This window comes from Micrasema longulum, unplaced genomic scaffold (genome assembly GCF_059751315.1).
Source record: "Micrasema longulum isolate JH-2025_06_02 unplaced genomic scaffold, ASM5975131v1 h1tg001641l, whole genome shotgun sequence".
NCBI lineage: Eukaryota > Metazoa > Arthropoda > Insecta > Trichoptera > Brachycentridae > Micrasema > Micrasema longulum.
In genome coordinates this window covers 134451-161656 of record NW_028278820.1, presented here as the reverse complement: position 1 = coordinate 161656, position 27206 = coordinate 134451, and the positions used below count along the sequence as shown (strand labels likewise).

Genomic DNA, 27206 nt, shown 5'->3' with positions numbered 1-27206 from the left:
ATAATATAAAATATACTATTTGTAAAAGTCGTATTTTGTTCCGATCGGCGCGCCGCTAACGGCAGAGGCAAGAACTAAATATGCCTATTTTTTTCATGTGTAGTGTTGTATACATGATCGATGCGTGTGTGTGTGAGTTATTTTTCAGTTGTAATTACGCATGTATGGGTTAGTTTTTAGGCAGTGCCTTTTTTAGAAATTGTTTTAGAACAAAAAAAACGAACACTTACTGACATCTAGCGTTTTTTTCTATTATTATTTTACAAAAGACAGTCAAATGTCGAATGTCAGATAAATAATAAATAACCTTAAATTTATATCTTTTTTACATTCGAGAATAGAGTCCGTATTTATTTTGTTAATGAAAAAATTGAAATGGAGTTTTGTGAAACTTGTGATAGTGACGGAAATGTGTGTTTAATCAATGCATACATTTTGGATTTAAAGCGTTCTGATAGCTTTTATGATGATGTTACAAAAGCATAATATTTAACAAAAGAAAGGCGCGTAATTTTGACATAAAAAACGGACTTTATTCTTTTAAAATTGTAAACAAAGTTATCGGCCACTTCACATATTTAATACTTGGCTTGTAATATATATTTATTGTGGATAACTTATATAGCGCCATTCTCGTAATAAAATACCTCAAGGGTGCTTTACATGGTGATTCTATTGTTAAGTTAATTTAATTGAAGCTTTTAAATTTGTAATTTAATTAAAATAATTTATTTTGTTGTCACGTGCTACGGATTTATTCAAATGATTTAGAGAACAAGTGGGTTTTAAGTTTTTTCCGAAACATCACTTCACTTTCACAGCCTCGCACCTCTGCTGGGAGAGCATTCCATGCCATAGGGCCAGCGACCGCAAATGCGCGCTCACCAAATTTAGTGCGCTGTTTGCGTAGAGGTATAATAACTTTTCCTCTCGCCGTAGACGTAGCTGATCTAAGCGTGAGACGCCTGTCAGCTAGTTCATCTGATATACATGGTTCCCTTAGATATTCCGGAGCCGAGTTGTGCAGTGACTTATACATAAGCCAACAGAGTTTGTATTCGACCCTCTGTGGAAAACGTAGCCAGTGTAGTTCCCGAAGTAGTGGAGTGATATGACTGAACTTATAGATTCCGAAAATAAGTCTCGCTGCGGCATTCAATACAGATTGTAGGCGAGTCATTTTGTTCATTGGTAGACCTGCATAGATACCATTACAATAATCGACTCTAGACACTACAAACGCATTTATTAATTGACGGGCGGCATCAACCGGCAAATTTTTGCGTATGCATTTAATTTGTCTCAGCTGGTAGAAGCATGAACTTATCGTTCTACTAATTTGAGCGTCAAGAGATAGGTCAGAATTGAGTAAAACTCCCAGTAGTTTAACGGTGGGTAAAACGGTACTCCCTACATTGGGTAGAGCCGTATCCTGGATCAAATTCTGTCGTCTGGCTGAAGCCACCCACAGTTGTTCAGTTTTTGATGGGTTTAATGTTAGTCTGTTTTCAGCCATCCAGTTTCCTATTTTCTTGATGCATCCATCAATTAAATTGACAAGCACACTTCTCTCGCCTGGTTTGCAATAAAAATAAATCTGCGTATCATCTGCATAGCATATAATATAAACGTATCATTTATTTGGATATTCGATGGGGCTTAGGTAATTTCAACAATAACTATAAATTTAGTAAGATATATTACTTAAATAAAACGTACATTTTTTTCAACTGCCTACCCTAGTTTAAAACTCTGTGCACGCGACTGACTGTACCTCATAGTCCTAACACTCCTGTATACCTACATCAACGCTTATCAGTTCATGGTTTACCTCTTCGTTCAGATTCTCGAAGCAGTCTCTTAATACCCATCCACAATTCCTCTTTCTTCTCTAGCTCATATAGTGTCCATGCGGCTCGACTGTGGAATCATCTCCCATCCACCATCAAAGATGCTACTACAGTATCTCTGTTTAAATCACGTCTGAAGAAACATCTCCTTTCTCTTCCTTAATCTCTCCCCCTTTCCTCTTTCCTCTTTTTTCCATTTTCTCATTGAATAATAGTATTGATTTACGATACTTTATATGCAAATACATTTATTTTTTAATTATAGATCTTTAGTGTTTTTGTACAATAACATTACCCATGTAATGTGCAATTAACATAACGGCAAACGGTCGGGATTTCGTGGGAAATGGTATAGGGGATTTTGGAGCTGTCCATTAATGGAATTATTGACGTAATCTCTCCATAATCTATTTACTATGCACTGGATATCGCAATGCCGTCTAACTTCTTGACTCCGGATTCTGCCTCTTTTGGGTTTCCCTGCGATTGCCTTTAGTCCTTTCATCTCTGACGTTCTGAGCAGTTATTTGGTTTTTCTATTTAGTTTTTCTACTTGGTTTATCGTATTTTTTATTTTCTCTCTATCTATCCTCGCCTCTGTTGTATACACCATGATTTGGTCTGACACACGTTTTGTATATCCGAATTATGTTTCCAATAATCATGTATTCATGGTAATATACGACATTTCTTAGGCATCCAGATGTTTACTAACTGAGATGGATATGTTCTCATCATCACTATGGCAGCATCATCTGCATGGCATGTGATGTTAATGACCTTATCTCCCTTAGTAGATTCACTACTTTTTATTCTTAAAAGCGTTTTTTTATATATATTTATTCCGCTTGTGTACGAAAAGGTTTTAGGCGTATATATTGTTGTGATATATTTATTTATAAAGGTGCTAAACTTGCTTTGTTTCTTTGTTGTTCTCAAAATGTGCTATTTTCTAAATGTTAATATTATTTATATCCCGAATTGAGTTGTTGTAACTCCTGGGAATGTGAATCAAACGTATTATACTTGTAAAATACTTTTGTTATATGATTTATAAATAAAATAAAATAACATTACCTATGTACAAATAATTAAATTAAATAATAATAATAATAGTATCATGTTGAAAAAAAGACAATCAAGAAGTCAAATAAATTAATAAAAAAACATTCACATTTCTATGACTCCATTTTCTGCTGTCCATCCCACCCAAGGCAACTAATTTAAGGTCGAGAGGCGATTTTATTTTTTATTTTTATTTTATTTTATTTTTCATGAATTAACGGTACAAGTACCTTTTACATTACATACATACATAAGTATTTACAGTGGAGTATATACAGTAACAACTTTTTCAATGCCTACTTAGAAAGAACATAATTAAAATATTGATTCCACACTAAAATGTTTTACAAGTAATTGTTTATAAGCTGGAAATTTCAATAAAAATATGTCACCTAAATCCGAATATTTATTACCCAGCGCATGTAGACGATTCAGTACTGAATTGCTAGAATATATTGAGATATGATTGTTGCAGTGATAAAGTTGAACTAGCCTTGTCACTCTAACTGGTACTTTAAAACCAACGAGGGCCAAAATTTCAGTGCTGTCCAATACTGAATTAACGATTTTAAATAGAACTAATAAATCATTAATAGTTCTCCTGTCCCTTAATTTAATCATATTTAATATATTTAATAAATAATCATAGTTACGAAAGTCATTACGTATTCCTAATTTAATTAACATATCTCAAAAACTTATTCTGAACTCTTTCCATGGTAATTTGGTGAGAGGCATAATTAGGGCTCCATATTGTAGAATTACACTCCAAGATGCCTCTCTCCAAGGAGGCAGGGGCGAATGCTCCTTATAATCGATTACATGCAGCTTACCATATTTTTTTGACATCGTAAGTAATGTTTTATAACACTGTAGTATTATTAGGAAAAAACACATCACCAAAAAAATATATTACTTTTCTTGGGTAAGTAAATTTATAATATTCCTTTATTCCACACAGCGACCAGTTGCGCCTCTATTGGCCAAAATTATTACTACTGGATTACACGAGATTACTCTGCTCACTTTAAAATCACTAATTCAAATACGTCTTTAACCTAAAACTTTAGAATCTCGTTCGAAAAATTACACTTCCGATTACAGTAAAATCTTGCAGCTTTCATTAATGCAATTTAGTATTTCAATACTTTTTCAGAAGGGCTAGTATTCTTTAAAATACATCAATTTGACTTACGACAGTCTAAGGGAGGTGACAATATACGCACTCGTTATGTGTGAGAAAGAGATAACGAATATATTTTGTTTGTCTTAACACGAAAGTTACAATAATAAGTAAGTAATTGACAGTAATTGATCATACTTATGTTTCGGTGGTTTGAAAGTAAATTTGCTTTAAAATAAATTAATATATTGATATTATAATCGAAACGAATTGATATTTTAATCCATAATATAGTAAAAATCCTTTGGTGTGTTTAAAAAAAAATCAAAGATTCGCTAATTGTTTTTTATTGTAATTCGTTTTTGTGCATACGATGACAGTTGAAAATTGTAGGTTATTCTTCAGTATCAAATAATTAATTAATAATATTAAATGGTTAAACTTTTAAAATTTAGTTAGAGTTATGATAAAAACGTTACTAGTGTATAGTGTTAAGAATAAGTATATATGAAGAATTATAATATGTATAACTTATGTCGTTTTGTGAATAATAATGTGATATAAAAGTCGATGAAACAATGATTCTTAAAACGTAACTTATGTTTTGTTCGGTGAACTATCGTACTCGGTAAGGAATACTTTAAAATTATTTAATTATTATCATTTATTAAGAAATAGTGTTTTATTTCAAGACAAGTTATAATAGTCTGATGTAACCAAAGATGCACTAGTGCGCTAATGAATTATCCAGTTTATTAATTACTTTTTCGACACTTGGCCCAAAACGCGAAATAGCTGCGCGGTTGGGTCGTTGCTTTCTAACGATGAAGGCGGGGGTCCGAGTCCACAGGGGTTCCAATTTTTTTTGCAATTATGTTTTTTAAAATTGTATTTTTTAAATCAAATGTTTGTGCTACATTAAAAATATTTTTACTGAAACTATTAGCCGCTGGAGCCATTTGTTAGGAATTATTGATTAAATATAAAATAGACTTGTTTTTTATATGCCATACTACCGCTATGGACATTTTATCAGAATTTTCATAGCTTACCAATTTAAAAACTCACTGCTCGCCACTGCAAGGAGGTGTATAAATTTTTTTAAGTGTTTATATTTTTAAAGTCTTTGGTGATGCGCAAAATAAACCCAAGCGTCTTCAAAGATCTACTTCTAATATCATTAAAGTGACTGATAAAAGACGATTTCTGATCAAAAATCACACCCGAATCCCGCATCTCAGTAACTAAATCCAATGCAGTGATTTGATAGATCCTCTGGATATTAAGGATGTGGTTGGACTCAAAAGGGTCCCAAATAATGGAACAGTAGTCTAATGTGATGCTGACAGGTGAATCGAACCTGTAAGTACTCCAAATGTGAAGAGAAGGTGCAATAGTGAGGTCGCCCAGTAGGTGAGAGCCAGGCCAGCGGAGCAGAACAATCCTCCCACAAACACGACGGTTCTACAGGAGAACCGCTGGCACAATGCAGACGATACTGGAGCTAGAAGAAACGTTAACTCGTATAATAAATAAAGTCTATAACACATCTAGTTATTAACATATTACAACAGAGATGAAGAACATTTCAGAGAAGGTAATATAGAAGTCTAGGCATCTACAGGGCTTATGACCTGTCAATGGCTGGTTTAAGTGGCCACTTTACACACTGTGTGACATTCACCATTCTGCCTATATTTGAACATCTATATTCCTTCAATTCTTTTATCTGTTGATGTTAGATGTAGATGCCTAGACCTGTTAATGAATTGTTGCTCCTATAATAACTATTTAACTTCACAAACATCAACAGATGAAAGAATTGAAGAAATATAGATGTTCAAATATTGGCAGAATGGTGAATGTTACACAGCGTGTAATGTGGCCACTTAAACCAGCCATTGACAGGTCATAAGCCCTGTAGATGCCTGGACTTCTATATTACCTTCTCTTAAATGTTCTTCATCTCTGTTGTAATATGTTAATAGAAACAACTCCCCAGGGAGTTAAATCCAGTCCTTGTCTACAAAAATTTGGACAAATTCAAAATATTGTTGACATCTAGTTATATTTCAGAGTTGTCTCGTAGCATCGACAGTGGACGGTTGTGTGTTTTGTTATCAGCGCGTACAATTTTGTGTGAGTAACAATATTTCTTCGGTGCATTGTACTGGATTAGTCAAGTTATAACTCGACATCGAGGGAGGAGCGTTTGACAAGTTTTCGATTTTTGATTATTATTTATTTTTATTTAATTTCTGTGACTGCGTTCTTTTTCGCATTTCGTTGTTTTAGGCTTAAGTATGGAGGATCCTGGGGATCCTCCTGATCTTGAGCATAGAAAAAGACCCAGGGCACCCAGTTCCCCTGATTTGCAACCATGCAAACTTCCTTTCCCTGCTCCCGACCTTTCCTCTCCATCATTTACCTATTCGGATAATGCTTCTGGCCCATTCTTGGTGTTCGTTCAATACCAAGAATCTTCAAAACCCCTTCATCCTATCACTTTTGGTAAACTTTTATATACCAACAAAATTAGTAACATTATATTAGGAGGTGTGAGAGTGGAAAACAAATTTAAAATTTCCTTGACATTTAAGACTGCCGTTGCAGCAAACAACTTTTTAACATCAAACTTTGTCGTTACTAACTCCCTGACAGCCTATGTACCGTCATTTAAAGTAACCAAATTAGGAATTGTAAAAAGTGTGTCCACAGATCTTACAATTGAAGAAATTATTGAGTCAATCGAGGTCCCTTATGGATGTGGTAAGGTAATTAAGGCTCGACGTCTTAATTATAAAGATAAATCTTGTGAAACTGTGACATGGAAACCATCTCAGTCGATTGTTTTGACTTTCGAGGGGCAAACATTACCCAATAACGTTTATTTGTTTCATAATTCTTTAAAAGTGGAGCAATATATTTTTCCAACTATTTTATGTTTTCAATGTTGCCGCTTTGGCCACACGAAAACACAATGCCGATCGATCCCTAGGTGTTACAAATGTGGGGAATCTCACCTCGGAGAAGTATGCCAGACTGAAAACATTAAATGCGTAAATTGCAATGGCTCGCACAGTGCCTCTAGTTTTTCATGCCCAGAACTGACTCGACAAAAGAATATAAAGCATACAATGGCCGCTGGTAATGTGACGTACAAGGAAGCTTCCAATTTACATCCCACATCTACCATTAGCTATGCGGAAAAAACTTCCAAAAATATTAAACGCGTTTCAACTCCCATCACAATGGTTTCGCCTCCTATAAAGTCTACTGCTGTAAATTCAAGACATGTTCAGGCATGGAATTCAAAGGAACATGAATCACTTCTCTCTTATCGGAATGGACAGGCGTCCAATCCTGCGGATGGCTGTGCTCTTCAAAATAATGCTTATTCCCAAAACAATTCATCGAATTCAACATCATCAGAACTTGTTCCATCAAATATTTCTAGTCTAATTGATTCTATTGCTAAACTTCTACTTACTTTGATATCAAATCCTAATTCATATCAACCGTCCAACGCTGCTTCATTTATTCCTATAATTAACTCTCTAATTCATAATATTAAAAATGGCGGTGAAGTGGATACTTAACTCAAAACAACTATTTTACAATGGAACAGCAGAAGTGCTGTTTCAAACAAATCCGAAATTATATCATTACTTCAAGAACATAATGTTGACATAGCTGCAATTTCAGAAACATGGCTTCCACCAAATTTCACTTTTAATATCCCTGGCTATAAGACGGTTCGACACGATCGTCTTGATGGTAGAGGGGGAACAGCATTATTGATCAAATCAGAAATTCCGTTCACTCACATCACCATACCAACACACATAAATTACCAAGTTGTTGCAATAGATATATCGGGAATCTCTTTTGTTTCTATATATATCCCTCCAAAAATGCATTTTGATAGTTCGTACTTCGATTCTATTACTACAAAGCTCTCATCTTCGTTTATTCTTTTGGGGGATTTTAACGCCCATTCAATTTCATGGGGATGTAATTCTTCAGATTCTAGTGGTAGAGCTATCTTAGACTTTACGAATAGCCTTAACTTATGCATAATTAACGATGTTTCACCTACCCGTCTTGTCCCCCCCACACAGAATCAAAACGCAGTCGACCTATCTATTTGCACGTCGGACTTAGCGGGATTAATTAAATGGTCGGTTTTAGACGACTCACACTCAAGTGACCATTTTCCAATTATTCTTGCTTTCGAACGAACCTTACACTCAATTTATCTGAACCGGCAGCCAAGAGGTTACGATCTGAGACAGGTTGATTGGAAAGATTTTGAAACTGCCTTGGAAGCGGTTAGCTTTCCTTTTTTTGAACTCGAAGATACAAACTCAATGCTATCATTTATAACTAATGAAGTGTACTCAGTTGCAGATAAACTTATCCCCAAGAAAACGGCAAAACGTAAGCAAGTTAAGTGTCTCCCATGGTGGGATGATGAGTGTACTTCAATAGTTTCTGATAGGAAAAAAGCGATGCGTGAGTATAGGTATAACATGTCTTTGGGTAATTTTTTAGAACTGAAGAGACTTCAAGCATTAGCTAAAAGAACTCTTCAGCGCAAAAAACGTCAAGGTTGGCGTGAGTTTTGTTCCTCACTCTCACCAGAAACACCTGTTTCTCAAATTTGGAGTGCTGTACGTCGATTCAAAGGGTGCTTATCATCATTGTCTAGCTCTTCTACTGATTGGATTGAAGATTTTGTAAATAAACTAGCTCCCCCGTACGTTCCTCAAGAATGTGAAGTATTTTCGGAAGCACAAAAAGTTGTGTCACCAAGTTGGCTTTCTCAGAGATTTACTCTGGAAGAAATGTCTTTAGCTATCAGTCATGCACGAGACTCTACTCCTGGTATAGATCTTATTTCTTATCAAATGATAAGACACTTCCCACATTCCTTTCGCGTTGAACTTCTCAAATTATATAATAATGTTCTCGATTCTTCTGTGGTCCCAATAAAATGGAGACAACAACTTATTATTCCAATTTTGAAACCTGGTAAGTGTTCATCAAAAGGCTTTTCATATCGCCCTATTGCGTTATCTTGTTGTATGCTGAAAATTCTAGAATACATGATAAAGGCTCGAGTAGAATGGCATGTTGAAACTGAACGCCTCCTTCCCTACACTCAGTTCGGCTTCAGGAAAGCAAAGTCTTGTCTAGATAACATTGCTTTACTATACGTGGATATACAATCTGCAAAGACATCACAAATGTGCACTATTGCGTGTTTTGTAGACATAGCAAGTGCATATGACAACGTTAACCTCCCTTTTCTGGAAAGAAAGCTTTGTACGTCAGGTATTCCAAAAAAATTATCACGTATAATATTCAATATGCTTTCCCAGAGAGAGCTAGTAGTTGAAACCCCTACTGGTAAGATTATGCGTACTGTTTATAAGGGCCTACCACAAGGCTCAGTTCTTAGCCCTTTGCTGTTTAACATATATACTATAGACCTACATAGTTCCCTCCCAAGTATGAGTAAAATTTTACAATATGCTGACGATTTTGTTATTTATCTCTACCATAAAAACATAACGCAGGGTGCGATCGAAATGGAGACAATAATGCATTATCTAGAGTTGTGGCTGAGCAGTAATTATTTAGAAGTTGCTCCCTCAAAAAGTCAATTAGTAATATTTTCCAATAAACATAAAATACCGGATATATGCATCAAACTTCAGGAAATACCGATCACAATTAAGCAGTCAGTGAAATTCTTGGGTATGACTATCCATAGGAAATTATCATGGAATATACACATAGAAGAGGTTGTCGCAAAGTGCGAGAGGAACCTTAACATTCTTCGAGCCGTGTCTCGAGTGTGGTGGGGGGCTCACCCGTCGACCTTAAAAATGTTGTATAAAGCATTGATTCGTAGTCATCTCGATTATGGCAGTTATTTTTTTGACCCTTTGCCAAAATATCAATTGAAAAAATTAGACCAAATTCAGTCAAAGAGTTTACGTTTAATTTTAGGAGCGATGAGGTCCTCACCTATTGTATCTCTACAGGTAGAAACTGGTGAAATGCCATTGTTGCTGCGCAGGAAATATCTTGCAATAAAATTTGTTTTGAAACGAATTGAATTTGAGGATCATCCTTTGATAAAATCCTTGTCAATTCTAACTCAAAAGATGACAAATGAAACAAACGCTCGCAGATCTATTCCTTTATTGTGTTCGTCCATGCAGTATATTCAGTCAGTATTTACAATTTACCCCAGGGACAACTTGCCAATATTTTCTACTCCATTTAAAGCACTAATATTTTCCTCTCAAATAGAAGAACATATAAGTATTGATAAATCATTTGCTCGATTGAATCACCAAGGTAATAACCAAACCTTCTTGGCGAATATAGAAGAAAAATGGCCTGGTTCCACATTTATATTTACTGATGGATCTAAAACAGCCCAAGGTTGTGGTGCGGCATTTTATATTCCAACTTTTCAATTAAGTAGACTTTTCATACTGCCTTCCGATTCCTCAGTTTTTACTGCCGAGTGCATTGCACTAAAAGAGGCTTTAATGGAAGTGATACACCTTGAGATTCCTATGTCAATAATATTTACTGATTCCCTAAGTCTGATCAAAAAGTTGAAATCTGGAATTTATGGTAGTAATGATGGACTAATTTGTGAAATGAAATATCTTATATTTTTTGCGTTCGAGAGAAATTTCAAGGTGACCTTATGTTGGATTCCTTCGCATATCGGAATTTCTGGAAATGAAAGAGTTGATCACCTAGCAAAGGAAGCATGCCTTCATGGAAGCATCCCGCACTCCTTTAGTCGTCCTACTGACGATTGTTTACCAACTATAATTAATAAAATCAGATCTGAGTGGACAATTTTCTGGCAGAATTCCTCGACTGGGTTGTTTTATAAGAGTATTCAATGCTCCATCCCCGTTACACCATGGTTTGAAATCGAAAAGCAATCAAAATTGAACATCTCTTTAATATCAAGAATGAGAATAGGACATTGTCTCGTTGCCTCGCATTTATCGAGAATAGGTGTCTTTACTTCGGCAATGTGTCTTTGTGAAAATGACGATGAGACATTAGATCATCTGTTTTTTGACTGTCCCCTCTTCGAAAGAAGTGAATTCCTTCAAAATATATGTGAAGAATATAATACGTTCCCTCTTAACGTAAAATTTTTACTAGCCCAGAATGATTTGGATACTTATTTACTTCTGACTAAATTCCTAAGGACAAATAATAAAAATATTTGAATTTGTTAAATATTATTTGCATAATTTAATTAATAAGTCTAATTGAATGTCCCTCTTTACTTTTGGCCCGAAATTTCATTTTATGTTTACGTTTACTTTATACAGTAATAATATTTTATTGTCACAACTCTTTCATACTGATTTTAACTACCTCACATTATATTATATTTTTTCGTGGGTATGGTTTTTTTTTTGTCGTTCACTGAAGCGTATATTCTTTAAATTTCTTTTTCTTGTTTCTAAGAGCCAAAATCACTCGCAAACGAGTGGAGGCGTATAAAAAAAAAAAAAAAAAAAAGTTATATTTCAAATATATGTATTGCGAGTACAGTACAAGCACAAGAAAATTTAACAAATACAATCTCAACAATATTTTGAGTTTGTCCAAATTTTTGTAGACAAGGACTGGATTCAACTCCCTGGGGAGCTGTTTATATTAACATATTACAACAGAGATGAAGAACATTTAAAAGAATTGACATTTATTTATTTGACACTTTATTTATTTATTTAATTTTACAATACGCCCAAGGGGCATTTACAAAAAATATACAGTTAAGTACAAACATAGTGCGTAAAAACTTAAAATATAAACAATGCTTTTTTGCATACATTTAGAAACAATAAGAAGCATACTACCATGCAAAATAAAAAGTGAAACTTTACATAGTAAAAAAGAAAAAAATCATTTTATATGGATATAATAAAAGTAATTGAATTAAAAAGCAAATTGTAAATTATATACATATAAGGGCGGGCAAATATGCCCTTAAGCCTTAAGGCAATTTCTTCCTACCTACCCAAACCGTTCAGTTTGAGAAAATTTTAAATACATGGACATATTGAATCTTACAATTTTATACAAAAATTAAAAGCAAAAATTAATAAAAATATATTTTTTTTTAAATAATTAACACTATGCTATGAAGAGAGGAGAGGGGATGGGAAGTGAGGTCACATTTTTTTTATTATTAATTATCCAACATTATTTTATGGTATGTGTATTTTTGTACATACACAAATCTGGATTTCTCCCGAGGGGGAGTAGGTATATATTTTTTATTAATATCCCTACAGAGGTGAGGTAGAATTTTTTCAAATACATAAAATAAAGTAATATGAATTAAAAATACTTAACTTCAATATCAATACATAGATGGCGCTCCAACACGCTAGTGAATGGTTTCTCATTTAATAAAATATATACAAAAATCAAAATGTTGCCTGTGTCGATATTCGTTAATAAGCGGAATGGGGAATGTTGTAAAACGTAAAGTGGCCACTTAACCCAGCCAATGACAGGTCATAAGCCCTGTAAACGCTCGAATATCCATAATCCTGAATTTGAAAAAATTCTACCTCATCTCTGTAGGGATATTAATAAAAAGTTATTAATTATAGTTTGTAAGCGAAAAATATGAATAAATAAATAAAATAGGGTCAGCGCGGGTAGCTGATGGAATGTCAGAAGAGCATCGCGTTGGAATGCAATAGAGTATGCAAACCTACTGCACATATTAGAAGATTTGTTGATACGTCATTGTGTTGTGAGAGTAGGATAGCAATATGCGAGTAAAATGTTTTGGGATTAAATCAGGTACTTGAACACCTGATTTTCTTACCGGCTTAATCAGTGGTTTAACCTTACGATTCAAAACGACGGGGTTGCAGAACAATTTCTAAATATGAAATTCTGGAATTTATGGGACATGTAATCTGCCCGTGGCTGGTTAAAGTTTCCCTTTTACACATTGTGTAACATTCGCCTTTTCGTCTGTGTTCCAACATCCACATTTCCTCAAAAATTCAACGGGTGGAAGAGAAATTTCAAAACAGGTATTGTAAATAAATAATAAACAAAACAATAACTAAACACACTGCAATGCATTAGAAAAAAATGATTTTTTACCTAGCGCCAAGCACAGCGCGCTGAGTATGGCAGGAATCCAAGACGCCATAGACGCGGAAGACCCCGGGAAAGTCTCCAGAACCTCCACATAGAGGACTCCGTAGGACTTCACTAGTCCTGCCACCCAAAACTGGACAAGGAAGGCTCCCAGGACTACGAACCACCCATAACCACCGTCCAGAGGCTCCGAAAGACTGAAAAATTGCAAAATTAAGGTGATAACTCTTTCTCATCCCAGTTATCACTGTCTGTAGCCAGTATACATTGCATCTAATAACTTTAACGTATCTATAAATGTAATAAATTATGGGTTAAGATTTAATAAATTATGGGTTAATTTTAGATAATTGTAGAGTGGATCACAGGTACTCAGAACTCCTAAAAAACATAAACAATAATGCCACCTCTATTGTACAGCTCCATGAACCAAGCGAAAAGTTCCGCATAAGAAGAGGAGTAAGACAAGGTGATACAATATCCCCAAAATTATTTACACTAGCTCTGGAAGATGTCTTCAAAACTCTTGATTGGAACGACAAGGGTATTAACATCAACGGCGAACTCATTAGCAATCTCAGATTCGCAGATGATATAGTCTTATTTGCTAAAGATGAGAAAGAACTCGAAAACATGATAAACGAAGTTAATACAGCATCCCTGAAAATAGGCTTGAAAATGAATGCTTCAAAAACTAAAGTAATGAGTGATGCAAACCAATCATGTAACATCTTAGTAAATGGAGAAATAATTGAAAAGATTGATAGTTATATATACTTAGGACATGAAATAAAGCTCGGCAAAGACAATCAAGAGGTAGAAACAGAAAGAAGGCGAGGTTTAGCATGGGCCGCCTTTGGTAAGCTCTCATATATCCTAAAATCTCCGAAGTATTTAATTTACTTAAAGAAGAAACTTTTTGATGCTTGTGTTCTCCCTGTACTGACATATGGCTGTGAAACTTTTGTGTTCACGAAAAAAAAAATACACAAATTATCAGTGACACAGAGAGCCATGGAAAGGAGAATGCTGGGTATTTCGTTGAGAGACAGAAAAACCAATACATGGATTAGAGCGAGAACAAAGATCACCGATGTGGTCCATAGGGCTGCCAACCAGAAATGGAGCTGGGCTGGTCATGTAGCCAGAATCACAGACTCTAGATGGACCAAAAAAGTCCCGGAATGGCGACCCAGAACGGGTAGAAGAAGTGTCGGCAGGCCTCAGACAAGGTGGTCTGATGACATAAGACGAGTTGCAGGAAGTGGTTGGATGCGGTTGGCTCAGGAGAGGGAAATATGGAGACTAAAGGGGGAGGCCTATGTTCAACATTGGACAAGAGACGGCTGATGATGATGGGTTGAGATTTTCAGTATTCTTTAGTTATACATTTATGCATGCGTTAAAAATTTATTTATTAAATTATTAATGCTTTTCAGGAACAGCTTTTTATCAAAAATCGGATATTAATCAACAACACAATATAAAGTTTACCAATGTGTCTATGTATCGCATGTTGCGGACGTACGCCGGAAAAGAGTAACCTAATATTAATTTATTTATTGTGTATGCCGACAATTGGTACGCGTTTCGTCTTGTTAGGACATTTTCAAACAAACTCTGTTTTTTGAAAATATCCTAACAAGACGAAATGCGTCACAATATACCCTTTGTATATTTATAAAAAATAAAGTAGAATTATAATCCAATAAACTTGTTTTATTTTGGATACATTACAAAACCTAATATTAAGTTGTCTCGCACACTCTTTACGTCTCACTTTCGATAGAACAGGTATATTCGGGAGCATGAGAGCAATTTTACGCGTCACACGGGCGAACAAAGTTACCAGTACTTCTCCCAGACGCCCGTTAGTAACTCCCGGCTTTCGTCAGTGGCGGCTATTTTACCCACACTGCGAGCATGAGCTTATGGTTTTTATCAATTAGATAAAAAATATTATCACTTTTGACTTCAACTAAAAATTATTAAAGAAATTGAAAATGATTAAAAATTTGTTGCAACAGAGGGGAAAAACATTTTTAAAAAGGGAATATGGAAGTCTAGGCATTTACAGGACTTATGACCTGTCATTGGCTGGTTTAAGTGGCCATTCCACACACTGTGTAACATTCACCATTCTGCCTATGTTTGGACATCCACATTTCCTCAACTCTTCCACCTGTTGACGTTTGACGCCTATCTATCTGTGTATCTGCACAGACAATGTGGCTAGATTCTGCCCTATTCACACATAAGAGCCTCTAGGCGTAAAAATGTTGCCACTTAAAAAAATTGATTTAGTCATTTTATTTTATCCATCTGTTTTACTGTCTTCCTGAGAGTACGTATCGAAAAGTTAAAGGAGCCGGCTTCGTAGTCACTCGCTAGATAAATACAGACGATATAAAGCATATCTGTCTTCATTGGAGAGACGTAGAACTGAGATGGACCTTATATGCATTTTCAAAATACTTAATGCTTTAAGTGATGTCCCATCTCTGTTGCGATCAAATTCTTTTCATGTTCCCAACCGTGTCACCAGAAGTCGAAATCTGCTATTTATAAAATCTTCTAAGAGCAACTTTGGTTTTTATGCCCCAATGTCCAGAATGTGTAGATTAGTCAATTCATCACACGACTTAGAATTTTTCGGGATAGATCTTCCGGCTTTTCGTAGATCTCTTCGCGACTAAACAGTGTGGGATGAAGTTGGATTGGCATGGTTTAGCTCAAAGTTTTCGATCTTTCGTTTTTTTAAATATATTGTGTACTATTATTGTTTTACCCTTGTTTGTCTTTGCTAAATAGTTTTATGTTCTTTTTGTTCAGTTTCTTGCATTTATGTTTCTTCATGTAACTGTTGTAATTGGCTTAGGCCGTATATATATAAATAAATATTGTCTTGGCAAGTGTCAAAAGTCTTTTAAAAATCATGTTCAAGCGAGCATTTTTTGCTTGAATTGGGATTTATTGGAGTTTATAATCTCTTCGAAGTGAGCATTTTCTATCACAGAAGCTTATTTAAAATATACATGAGAACTATTTTTAATTTTAATGAAGTAAGGAACGCGGACTAATTTTTGCGGTCATTCGTTGGTTCGCTTCGATCGTATGATTTTGATATGGCAAGTAGGTAGAACATACCGAGGTAATACACAGATAGAACAGAAGTTAAATATACCGTCTCGATATATACAAATGAAGATAGCGTTCATAATTGAGGACCAGGAGCTCTCATAGCGCTAACTTCGATCCTCAAAAATAGTTCCAAGGTCAATTACCTCGGGCTTTGCACCGGCCTCCTTACCGACTTCCGTCCCAGCAACGGCCTCCCAGTCAGACTTGAAATCGTCAGCAAATTGTCGTCTTCTTCGATGTTTGTATCCGGAGGGCTTTGAAGATACAGAGGCTGAAATCAATTGAATTACATTAATTTTATGACATCTGTAGAGTCCATAGTTCATAATCAATGACACACACGTGTTAAATTAGTTCACCCGAAGTAGACTAATGACCGACGATGCCACGTAATCATTTTCTATCGAATCTAATACATTCGTATTATGCAACTCCTATAGTATTGCACGTTAAACCGGGAGCGTTGTTCTGCAGTGCATTCAAATCGTCCCTACCATGAAGAAATGAACTACAAAGGAACATTGTCCATAAAGAGACCACAGGACGCAGCCAACTTCAGTCAGCCTAACAAGTTCAGTTCACATCAGACCAGCTCGACGACGTCACACAGTTCCAGCATGTAGTTCAAGTGCAGTCTCTTCAACTCATCATCGTCGCTACACAACCAAGTGCCGTATCTTATTCGCCATGTAATAAATACAGCAACCTCGTGTCTTCTGTCAATCTCTAACTGGGGTAGGAACTCAACCAACCCTCAACAACATAATCCTACAGATCAATGAATGCTCATGAGCTTCTTATAAGCAAACTTAGAAATCTCCAATGTAGAATTTACCTACTTGCGAGATGTTTGCGAAAAACTTTTAAAAAAGAGTTGAAAATTTCGTATTATGTATTTTGCTTCACTAGCTCTATAGAGAATGCTAAGTTTGCAGTGTCAAGCAGTATGATTGAAATCCGTATTTGCAAGATTTAGAGATGATTTTGAATCACGCTATTATTTAGGTAGGTAGGTTTTTATGTATGGTTTATTTTGGCATCAATAACTCATTTTCCGATTTTGGTGGAGATTTTTAAGTTTATTTATTTATTTTACAGAAACAAACAGTCGACAATTATATAATAACATTTAAAAAATACGGTTTAAAGACAGACCAGCGAAGTTTATAAATAAAATCAAACATCTCAAATTGTGGTACAACCAAAGGGTGTGTTTGTGTGTATTTGTATGAGAGTAAGTGTAGAGGTGTGTTTGTCTGAGAGTAAGCGTTTAGGTGTGTGTAAGCGTGAGGACTATTAAATAGCAAGTGGGAGCGTATCGCAAATAAAATGTAAGTTTGCATTTAATACCGTCATATGTCACTTAAAAGAGATACTACAACAGAGATGAAGAACATTTAAGATAAGGTAATATAGAAGTCTAGGCATCTACAGGGCTTATGACCTGTCAATGGCTGGTTTAAGTGGCCACTTTACACACTGTGTAACATTCACCATTCTGCCTATATTTGAACATCTATATTCCTTCAATTATTTCATCTGTTGATATTTGTGAAGCTAAAGAGCTGAAACCTTTATTTATGCGGGTGAGATTCATCTAATTGAATTATTTCACCTACATACTAGGCAACGCCTGAAAATGTTATTTTTTCAATTTCTATACTTCTTCATGGACCAGGTAATTTATCAACAATATTTTAAGTTTGTCCAAATTTTTGTAGACAGGGACTGGATTCAACTCCCTGGGGAGCTGTTTATATTAACATACTACAACAGAGATGAAGATAAATAATAAAGGCATAAATAAAGGTTTCAGCTCTTTACTTCACAAACATCAACAGATGAAAGAATTGAAGGAATATAGATGTTCAAATATAGGCAGAATGGTGAATGTTACACAGTGTGTAAAGTGGCCACTTAAACCAGCCATTGACAGATCATAAGCCCTGTAGATGCCTAGACTTCTATATTACCTTATCTTAAATGTTCTTCATCTCTGTTGTAGTATGTTAAAATAAACAGCTCCCCAGGGAGTTGAATCCAGTCCTTGTCTACAAAAATTTGGACAAACTCAAAATACTTAAAAGAGAGGTGACTATTCGTATGCTATTCGTAATGACAAAGTTTTGTGCTACGGCAAATTGAATTAAAAAGTAAGAGCATTTAATAGTAAGGCGTAGTTTCTTAAGAATGTATAAAAAAATAAATAAGAAATAAATAATTCCACGAGATTGTTCTCTAGGTATTTTTTCATATCCAATTCTTTCACAAATCATTTTCTTCTGTCCCCTACTAAACCAACAAAAAATCAACACAGATCACACAAGGCTCGCGTCAGTTGATCGATGGCCGATGATTGACTGGTTTGGACGAACGCTAGAGCAGCTGTGTATATATTTTTATGATATCGTTAGCAACAAAGAAAGCAATGGTTATCTCTGTCACGCTTATAAGCATGTCTGGGCGTGAGAGAGATAGAGAGTATTTTCATAATGCGCATGCCGTACGACGTTATGCCATGCGCTTATTCGCAGATACTGCACAAGCGCAATGCGTAGATGTGTTATTCGCGTCAGCTCTGATTAACAGTTTTATAGTTTACATATGTTCGGATAATACAAAATATTTGGTTAAAAAAAACCACCAAGGCTTGTAACGAAGTTACTGAATCATGATGTTTTTATTGTCTCCTGAATAGTTATATTTTAGTGACATACGTTGTATTCAAATTAAGGCGTTGTTTTATACATATGCTTTGTATATAGTATGTACATGATAGGCAAACGCGCTAACCAGTAAGTAAACAACGAGGCAAACAAAAAAGTGTTAGACCCAAATATCACCCCTTTGGTACACCACTCGGAATTTTTGATTTCTTAAATCTAATTTCTCAAAGAGTTTTGCAACTAACGTATCTTGCGATTGATTACCTTCGCGATGGTGAGAGGAAGATCCATAGGCCTAATTGGAGGAGAAGACACGGGAACTTCCAAAGTTGGAGCCGACTGGACCGAAAGCAAGGAACTTGACATCACGTCCAAAGGTACAGCCTGAAATGAGAAACACATGTCAATATACTGAGACAGATACAATATTCTCTACCTTGATAAGAAAAACTCAGCTTTCATCCTTTCTCTGCCAGTTCCATGTTTCACTTCCATACACAAGTGGCGGGACTAAAACTCTATTGTGCATGGCCAGTTTAGCTTCGAATGACATATTTTTATTAGTAATTACTGCGTTTAGTGCGCCGTTCATTTTTTTGCCCGCATTCACTCTCCTTTCAACGTCTTTTTCTACTCTTCCATCTCTTGAACACATGCTTCCCAGATACGCAAATTCTTCTACTTGTTTAAAACATTCATTGTTAACATTTATCACGCAGTCAGAAACCTCACCTTCTCTTTCAAATACCATCACTTTTGACTTACTTTCGTTCATCGTCAATTCGCTCTCCAGGCATACATCATACATTCTAGAGACTATTTGCTGCAAATCAGCCTTGCTGCTTGCTAACAGAACTGCATCAGCATACAACAAGCAGCTTACTGAAAAATCATCCATTTTTGCTTCAATACCCATACATTCTACCTCTTCCATACAGTTGTCCATGTATAGATTAAACAGCCATGGTGACATTACACATCCCTGTCTCACGCTTTTTGAGATAGCAAACCAAGATGGGAATCCCCCATATTGAACTAGGGTATCGATTTGATAAATATCCTTACCTGATGTATTGGTGTAATATTGGGACTAAGGACCGCAGCCAGGAGAACAGAATCTTCCACTGGACATGACATTGCGATAGGCTCCTGCTGAAAGAAAATTAATAACATATTCATAAAAATGTAAATACCCTTTCGCTTGTGGCATATGGCAAATGGCAAATGACAACATTGGTAAAATGGGTTGCCTGCTTTTAGCTTGTTGAACAAACGTTTTTTCATAAATGAGGACACACGTGATTTATTTTTGCCTTTTTTGAGCTATTTATTTATTTGTAACAAGGGTTAATTTTTCATTTTATCTCTTCATGTGATTGGCTAAGAGAGCTCGTCGTGTTTAAATCAAAATTGTGCAAAAATCACTACTGAAAAGAAAAATACCCGACTGTGTAGTTAAAGCGTGCAAAAACTGTCCTGATAAAAGGAAAAAGACTTTTTATTGATAATTAGGTACCTGGATACTTGTGTATGATTGAATTCCAAAAATAAAAATTATTAATATTCAAATATTGAATTTAATTGGGTATCTAGAAACTTGTTTATGGTTGAATTCCAAAAGATAAAAGAATTCATTTTGCAAATGTCAAACTCTGCGCTACTATAGTCCTTAAAATATAGCTTGATTAGAATGACAGCTGTCAAACTAATTTCATTAGTGATGGGAAATTACTGATCACTGATCAAATCGATTTTATCAGTTATTTCATGCAATCATGAAACTCTGTTTCCAAAAATTGAAACGAAAAACGCAAAAACAAGCCTATTATAGTGTGTTTAACTCAATTATTCACCAAAAAATGAGACATTTGTACTTTTTTCATGAACAACATCAAATGAATTATTTTTTTATTCGATCGATTTACATTGATCAATTTGTCCATCTTTAACGTTTTTGCAAAATGATGTAACCTTGTAAGAACGTCGTCAATAATTAGGTTTATTTTAGTTTTAAAGCTGATTTTCTATATTAATGTTGATTTATGTTTCAAGCATTGGAAGAATTGAAGGAATATAGACGTTCAAATATAGGCAGAATGGTGAATGTTACACAGTGTGTAAAGTGGCCACTTAAACCAGCCATTGACAGGTCATAAGCCCTGTAGATGCCTAGACTTCTATATTTTTTCTCTGCTGCATTGGCATGTTTTTATACTTTTAAACAACTTTTAATTACTTATATTATATATGTAAATAAAATCAATATATTGCTGCTCTTACTATAATGTGTCATTAATTTTGAAGATGTTTTTTAAATTTACTTAAATTTATTGTCTTATATTTCACTGAAAGATTCTTCTTTTTTATTTTATTTTTACATCTGAGCATGTTTTTCATTCTTTATTTCAATTCTTAATTTTAAATTACTCTTACAAATTTTCTTCATTTTTAATATTATTTCCATTTGTAAATACTCACTACAAACTACGAACTTTAAAATATCTTTTTTTCACTTAAATTTTTAAACAACTTTCATTTATGTTTTTCTTTTTCCTTCTCTTTTTTATACTTTCATAATTAACCTTACTTATAATTGCTTTTTAATATGGAAACTTCACAGGTCCATTAGAATTAAGTCTAATTGTGTAAAATATTAAACTTTGTAACTGTACTGTGTGTTTCCTAAATAAAAGAAAATAAAAGGAAAAAAAAAAAACCTTCTTTTCGAGGCACTCTCTTAATACCCATCCACAATTCCTTTTTCTTCTCTAACTCATATAGTGTCCATGCGGCTCGACTGTGGAATCATCTCCCATCCACCATCAAAGATGTTACTACATTATCTCTGTTTAAATCACGTCTGAAGAAACATCTCCTTTCTCTTCCTTAATCTCTCCTCCTTTCCTTTATCCTCTTTCCTCTTTTTTCCTTTTTCTAGTAGTTTTGATTGAATGTAATTTATAAACAAATACGTTTATTTCTATTTTTATATATTTCTAGCTTTTTAATCTTTTTTTTTTGTTGAATATGTTCTGTAACTTGAATTATAAAAATAAAACTTTTATTTTACTGGTTGGTTGGGAGAAATTGCCATTTGGCATTATTGCCAAATGGCAACTAGGCGGGCTTATGCCCGCCAATGTACAAATAACATAATGTACAAAAAGTTAAATAAATAACAAAATAAAAAAATATATAATGAAATAAAAATAAATATGGATTACCTGTGTAAAACTCCATTCCCTTGGAAGAGACATGTCGGTAAAGACACGGGAAGGCCAAACAAATAGCACTGGTCAAAATTGACAAATTCCTCCACTTTAGTCCTCGTAGATACTGCCTCGTTCCCCACAACCAAATGGCACATTTGACGAGCTAGAATATCCGCTACTGTGGTCGGCGCCGTTTTAGAAAAAATACTCGCAAAAAACGGTAGAAAACGCCGTAAACGGTCTGCGACACCACTCCGGCGACACTTGAAATCACCGCACTGTCAAGGCACTCAAAAGGCCGGGAAAACGCGACTCTCGGCGTATTATTTCATCATCAAAACTCGCGAAACTGTAAAAAGCGGGAATATACACAAACGAGTGAACCGCGAAATTAAAATGGCCGCCGAAAAGCAGCGAACTGTCAAATTGATCACTCGTAAAAGCACTGTTAACCAGAATTATAGATCATACTTCACAGTTATATCACGCAATAACTAGAAAACGGCTGGAAAAATAACGAATAAACGATAAATAAATCAATAAAACAGAGAAAGCGAAACGTCAAATCACTGGTTATAAAGATTTGCACGAAAAATAAACATAATTTCAAACAAACCCCATACCAATCTTTTTCCATACTCTTGCATGCATCTTTTTATGCATGCGCGCCATCTCCGAATTGATTTAGATTTGATCACGCCATGTTTTTCTCGAGCTTCCTCGTTTTCTGCATACCTCAACATTTGCATCGTAAATATTTGTATTCGTTCTCTTGCCGTCCATTCGCTCTCCGTGCCCAAACCAACTCAGCACTCATTTCCTGATCTTGTCCCAGCCTTACATAATGCACGGATGTCGACATTTGTCTACCCCTCACACATCATCATTCCTTTACCGCACCGACTGGCGCATAGGGCACTGCATCGGTACACCGATTGCGTAAGATGATCAGTCTTACGCTTCAAGTGACAGGGGCTACGAAATATTCCAGTGTAAAAACACTGTTAAATAAATATTTCGAGACCTCTTGCATGGTAGGCAAACACGCTGACAACTGAGCCACAAGGCCGACAACACACAGATCACCACAAATTGATCACAGAGAGATCACATTTCAAGTTTCGACTGCATTGAGCCTACTTTTATTCTCGTTTTTCCAATTCCATTCATTCCCATGTGCATAAGGGTCGTAATGGTCTGGTTTTTTTACAATAATTTCATCATAACCTCTAAGATACCAAAAAACATCCAACTTGACTGTGGAGAACAAACTCATAGATCAGGTCAGCACCATCTTATATTTAGACATAGACCTGGTAGGAGGAGCCGATCTGTGGGAGAAAATACAATCCCAAGTTGATAAGGTACTAGCCATCTCTGATGCTTTCAAATTCACAATTTAGAAAAATAATGATATGGCCATTTAGAGTAGAATGAAAATTTATAAAGCATGCGTAAAACCATTAATGACATATGGCATTGAAGCAAAGGCAGGCACAGACAAGACCAAATTAGTATTAAAGACTTCATCTGAAGACACTGAGCATAATAGCAGGCAAAACTCTATGATATTGCGTTGGGAATACCAGAATTAGAAAGATATGTGAGATTGAGGAAATCGTATGACGGAGGAACTGGTGCGGTTATATCTAAACAATGGATAGTGCTAGATTACTTCATATTGAAGCCAGGGTAGAGACAGCTTGCCTACCACATACCGCACACAGGGCATAAGTCTATTTGGCTCAAAAATTGCTCACTGCTGAACGAGAAAAGCTGCCCCAAGGAGCTTTCTGTAATCCGGTTGCAAGAAGGTAATTCACATGTACATAAAATGCACTTCATTAGATTGAGAAAGGAGAGAAGTAAATTTTTCACTGATTGGGATCAAATTGATTGGACATGATCGATTCGCAGAAATTATTACAGTACTTTTCAAAAGCCTTGAAATACTTTTTGGACCCATAACAGGGCCACGGACAGTAGCGAGCATAGAGAGAGAGAAAGGGACAAGACCACAGGATCTGTTCAGAAGATTGATTAAGACATCCGCAGCACGAAGGGGAATCAACAATATTAAAAACAAATCATTTGTCCAACAATATTTTAAGTGTGTCTAAATGCTTGCAGACTGGCTAGATTTTCTCCCTAGGGAGTTGTTCATTTTTAAATTTGTGTGATAAAGGTTTCAGCTCTTTTAGTTCACATAAGTCAGATGGAAGAGTTGAGGAAATGTGGATATTTAAACTTAGTCAGAATGGTGAATGTTACACAGTGTGTAAAGTGTCTAATTAAACCAGCTAATGACAGGTCATAATCCCTGTAAGTTCTTAGACTTTAATATTCCATTTTAAGGTGTTTTCCTCTGTGTTGCAATAAAATTAAATAATTTGTTATAAAATTTACCATGACCTGATAAAAACGGCGTAGTCCGGTGATCGTGGATAACCCAAGAAGATTTTTAGCAATGACGGATTGAAGGTTAAAAAAAAGTAGCCCTCTCTGGAGCGGAAGATTCTCATCGCGATTGCCAAGCATCAAGAAGAGCATTTTTTTCGTTTTTATATCCGATTGAGACATTGCTTCAGTTGGGTAGACTCAATCAGGATTAAACAAGTATTGAGGACTTCATCTGAAGACAATGAGAATGATAACAGAGAAAACTCTTAGAGATAGCGTGAGGGACACCAGAATAAGGACACCGTAAGATGGAGGCACTAGTGCGGTCATATTCAAAGAATGGACACCATCAGACTCGAATTGGACTACATATTAGCCTTACGAGACTCATCCTCATGAAGACCTCTTAAAATATAAAATTACAGCTGGAATTCCACCTCACAGGAAGAGGATCCCTCTAAAGAACAGACCACGTTGGTCATCTTCAGATCCCAGTTCAGAAATAATGAAATATATCAATTTGGACACCCTTCAAAATCAATGTTTCACGTCCGAATCGAACCCAGGCCCTAAATAATGGTAGGAGAATGGGTCACCCAGTACAGAACGAGGCGGACCTATCTCCACTCGAGCAGCCATCGAGTCGAAAACACAGATCACAGAACTGTACACAGAGATATTAGAACAACAATTTTTTATCAATTTTTTTTGTCGTCCGCTTCTAAATGGAGCAGGCGGACATCACTAGACGCCTCCGGGAGGCCTTAACGCTAGCCAGCACTGCTACGCCAGCCCGCGTCCCTTAGTTCCGAATAAAGCCGTGAGATCTTCATCAACAATTTTAATAATTCACAATCCAATTGTCCTATATCGATTAACTGATCACAACAAATTCGTGGGTAAAGCTCTTGGACAATTTCTCGAATCTTACGCGATATTTTCGCTGTGCGCACTACGCCAGGTTTTCAACCGATTTAATTTTCGATAACTTTTGTATGGTTCGTGAGAAGCAAGCGAATTACATGGCACAATTTGACTTGAGCCAGTAAATTTTCCAGGAAACTACCGACGAATGCCTCAGTGAGGAAGGCTTTGGAAAATCAATATCAGATGTTAGGACGCTTGTAGTGGGGGAAATAGAATACACACTACGCCCAAAATAACGTATTACATTACAAAAAACAAAAAATGCATTTTTTATATGAAATTTATTTGGAAACCCTTACGGATTATTACATTAATTTTACAAAAATAACATATATTTTTTTATGTATGCCTACTCTGTTGTTGATAATATAACATTTTTACACCTTTTGAAAAGTTTGTCTGAGTCTTTTGTTAAGTTTTGTCTGGTAGTTTATTCTATATTCGTAAATCTTAATGTAACATCTGTAAAACAACTATATTTACAAATTAATTAAAATTGATTAAGGCGGCCTCCGTGGTGTAGTGGTCAAGACGCTTGACTCATGCACGGAAGGTTCCGGGTTCGATTCCCGGTGAGAACACAAAAATTTAAAAATGTGATTTTTCTCAAGCCTGGTTGTTCTGTAATGTAATTCACCACTGTAATTGGGCCTTGGGAATGAAATGAAATGAAATGAAAAAAATAAAATTCTGGCTGCGATACGATCCCACATACTATTTAACGATGCTTACACACACACACCTGAACACTTACTCCCACACTAATACACATAAACACACATCTACACTTACTCTCATACAAATACACATAAACACATCCTTTTGTTGTAACACAATTTAATAATATGTATGATTTTTTTTTAGAAACTTCGCTGGCTTGTCTTTAAACCATATTTTAAATAAAAATGTTATTATAACATTGCCGACTGCTTGTTTCTTTAAAATAAATAAAAATTGTTAATTTGGTTTTTATTTATAATTGTTGACTGTCTTCTGTATGCGGATGATGCCGTGCTTCTTGCTAGCAGCAAAGAAGACCTTCAATTTTTAGTAACAAAAGTCTACTCTGTATGCAAGAAAAGCGATTTGCTTATGAATGTTGATAAATCGAAAGTGATGGTTTTTGAAAGGGATGAAAATATAACTAAATGTTAGATCGGCGTGAACGGAGATATTCTGAATCAGGTAGAAGAATTTGTGTACCTGGGAAGTATGTTTACTAGGGACGGAAAGGCCGAGAAAGATATTGAAAGGAGGGTGAGTGCCGGGAACAGGGTGAGCGGTGCACTAAAATCTACTTTGGCAAACAAATGTTTATCGCAGGAGGCTAAACTAGCAGTTCACAACGGAGTTCTAGTTCCAACTCTAATGTATGGGAGCGAAGTATAGAATTGGAAACATAATGATGAAAGTAGGTTGAATGCTGTCGAAATGCGATCCCTCAGGCGAATGTGTGGTGAAACGATGTATGATAGGTGCACAAATGTCGAGATCCGTGAAGTGTGTAAGGCTGAGACACGCATTATCGACAGAATCAAGAAAGGGGTGCTGCGTTGGTTTGGACATGTAGAGCGAATGGACAGCGAAAGAATGACTAAAAGGATCTACGATGCAAATGTTCATGGATGCAGAAAACGAG

The 27206-nt window shown here is 35.5% G+C and overlaps 1 protein-coding gene across 1 annotated transcript in view; it reads right to left on the bottom strand.

The window, feature by feature from the left end:
- Positions 1-25729, bottom strand: part of LOC148274490 (monocarboxylate transporter 12-like) — a 52862-nt gene extending 27133 nt beyond the window's left edge. The window contains exons 1-7 of the mRNA XM_088237042.1: positions 25572-25729; positions 22253-22745; positions 20094-20177; positions 19293-19412; positions 16506-16633; positions 13225-13418; positions 5399-5542 (exon numbers count right to left, since the gene is read on the bottom strand). Coding sequence (XP_088093168.1) covers positions 5399-5542; positions 13225-13418; positions 16506-16633; positions 19293-19412; positions 20094-20177; positions 22253-22285 — 703 coding nt within the window. The 5' untranslated portion in view covers positions 22286-22745; positions 25572-25729. The remainder of the gene's footprint in view (positions 1-5398; positions 5543-13224; positions 13419-16505; positions 16634-19292; positions 19413-20093; positions 20178-22252; positions 22746-25571) is intronic.
- Between the last annotated feature and the right edge of the window lie 1477 nt (positions 25730-27206).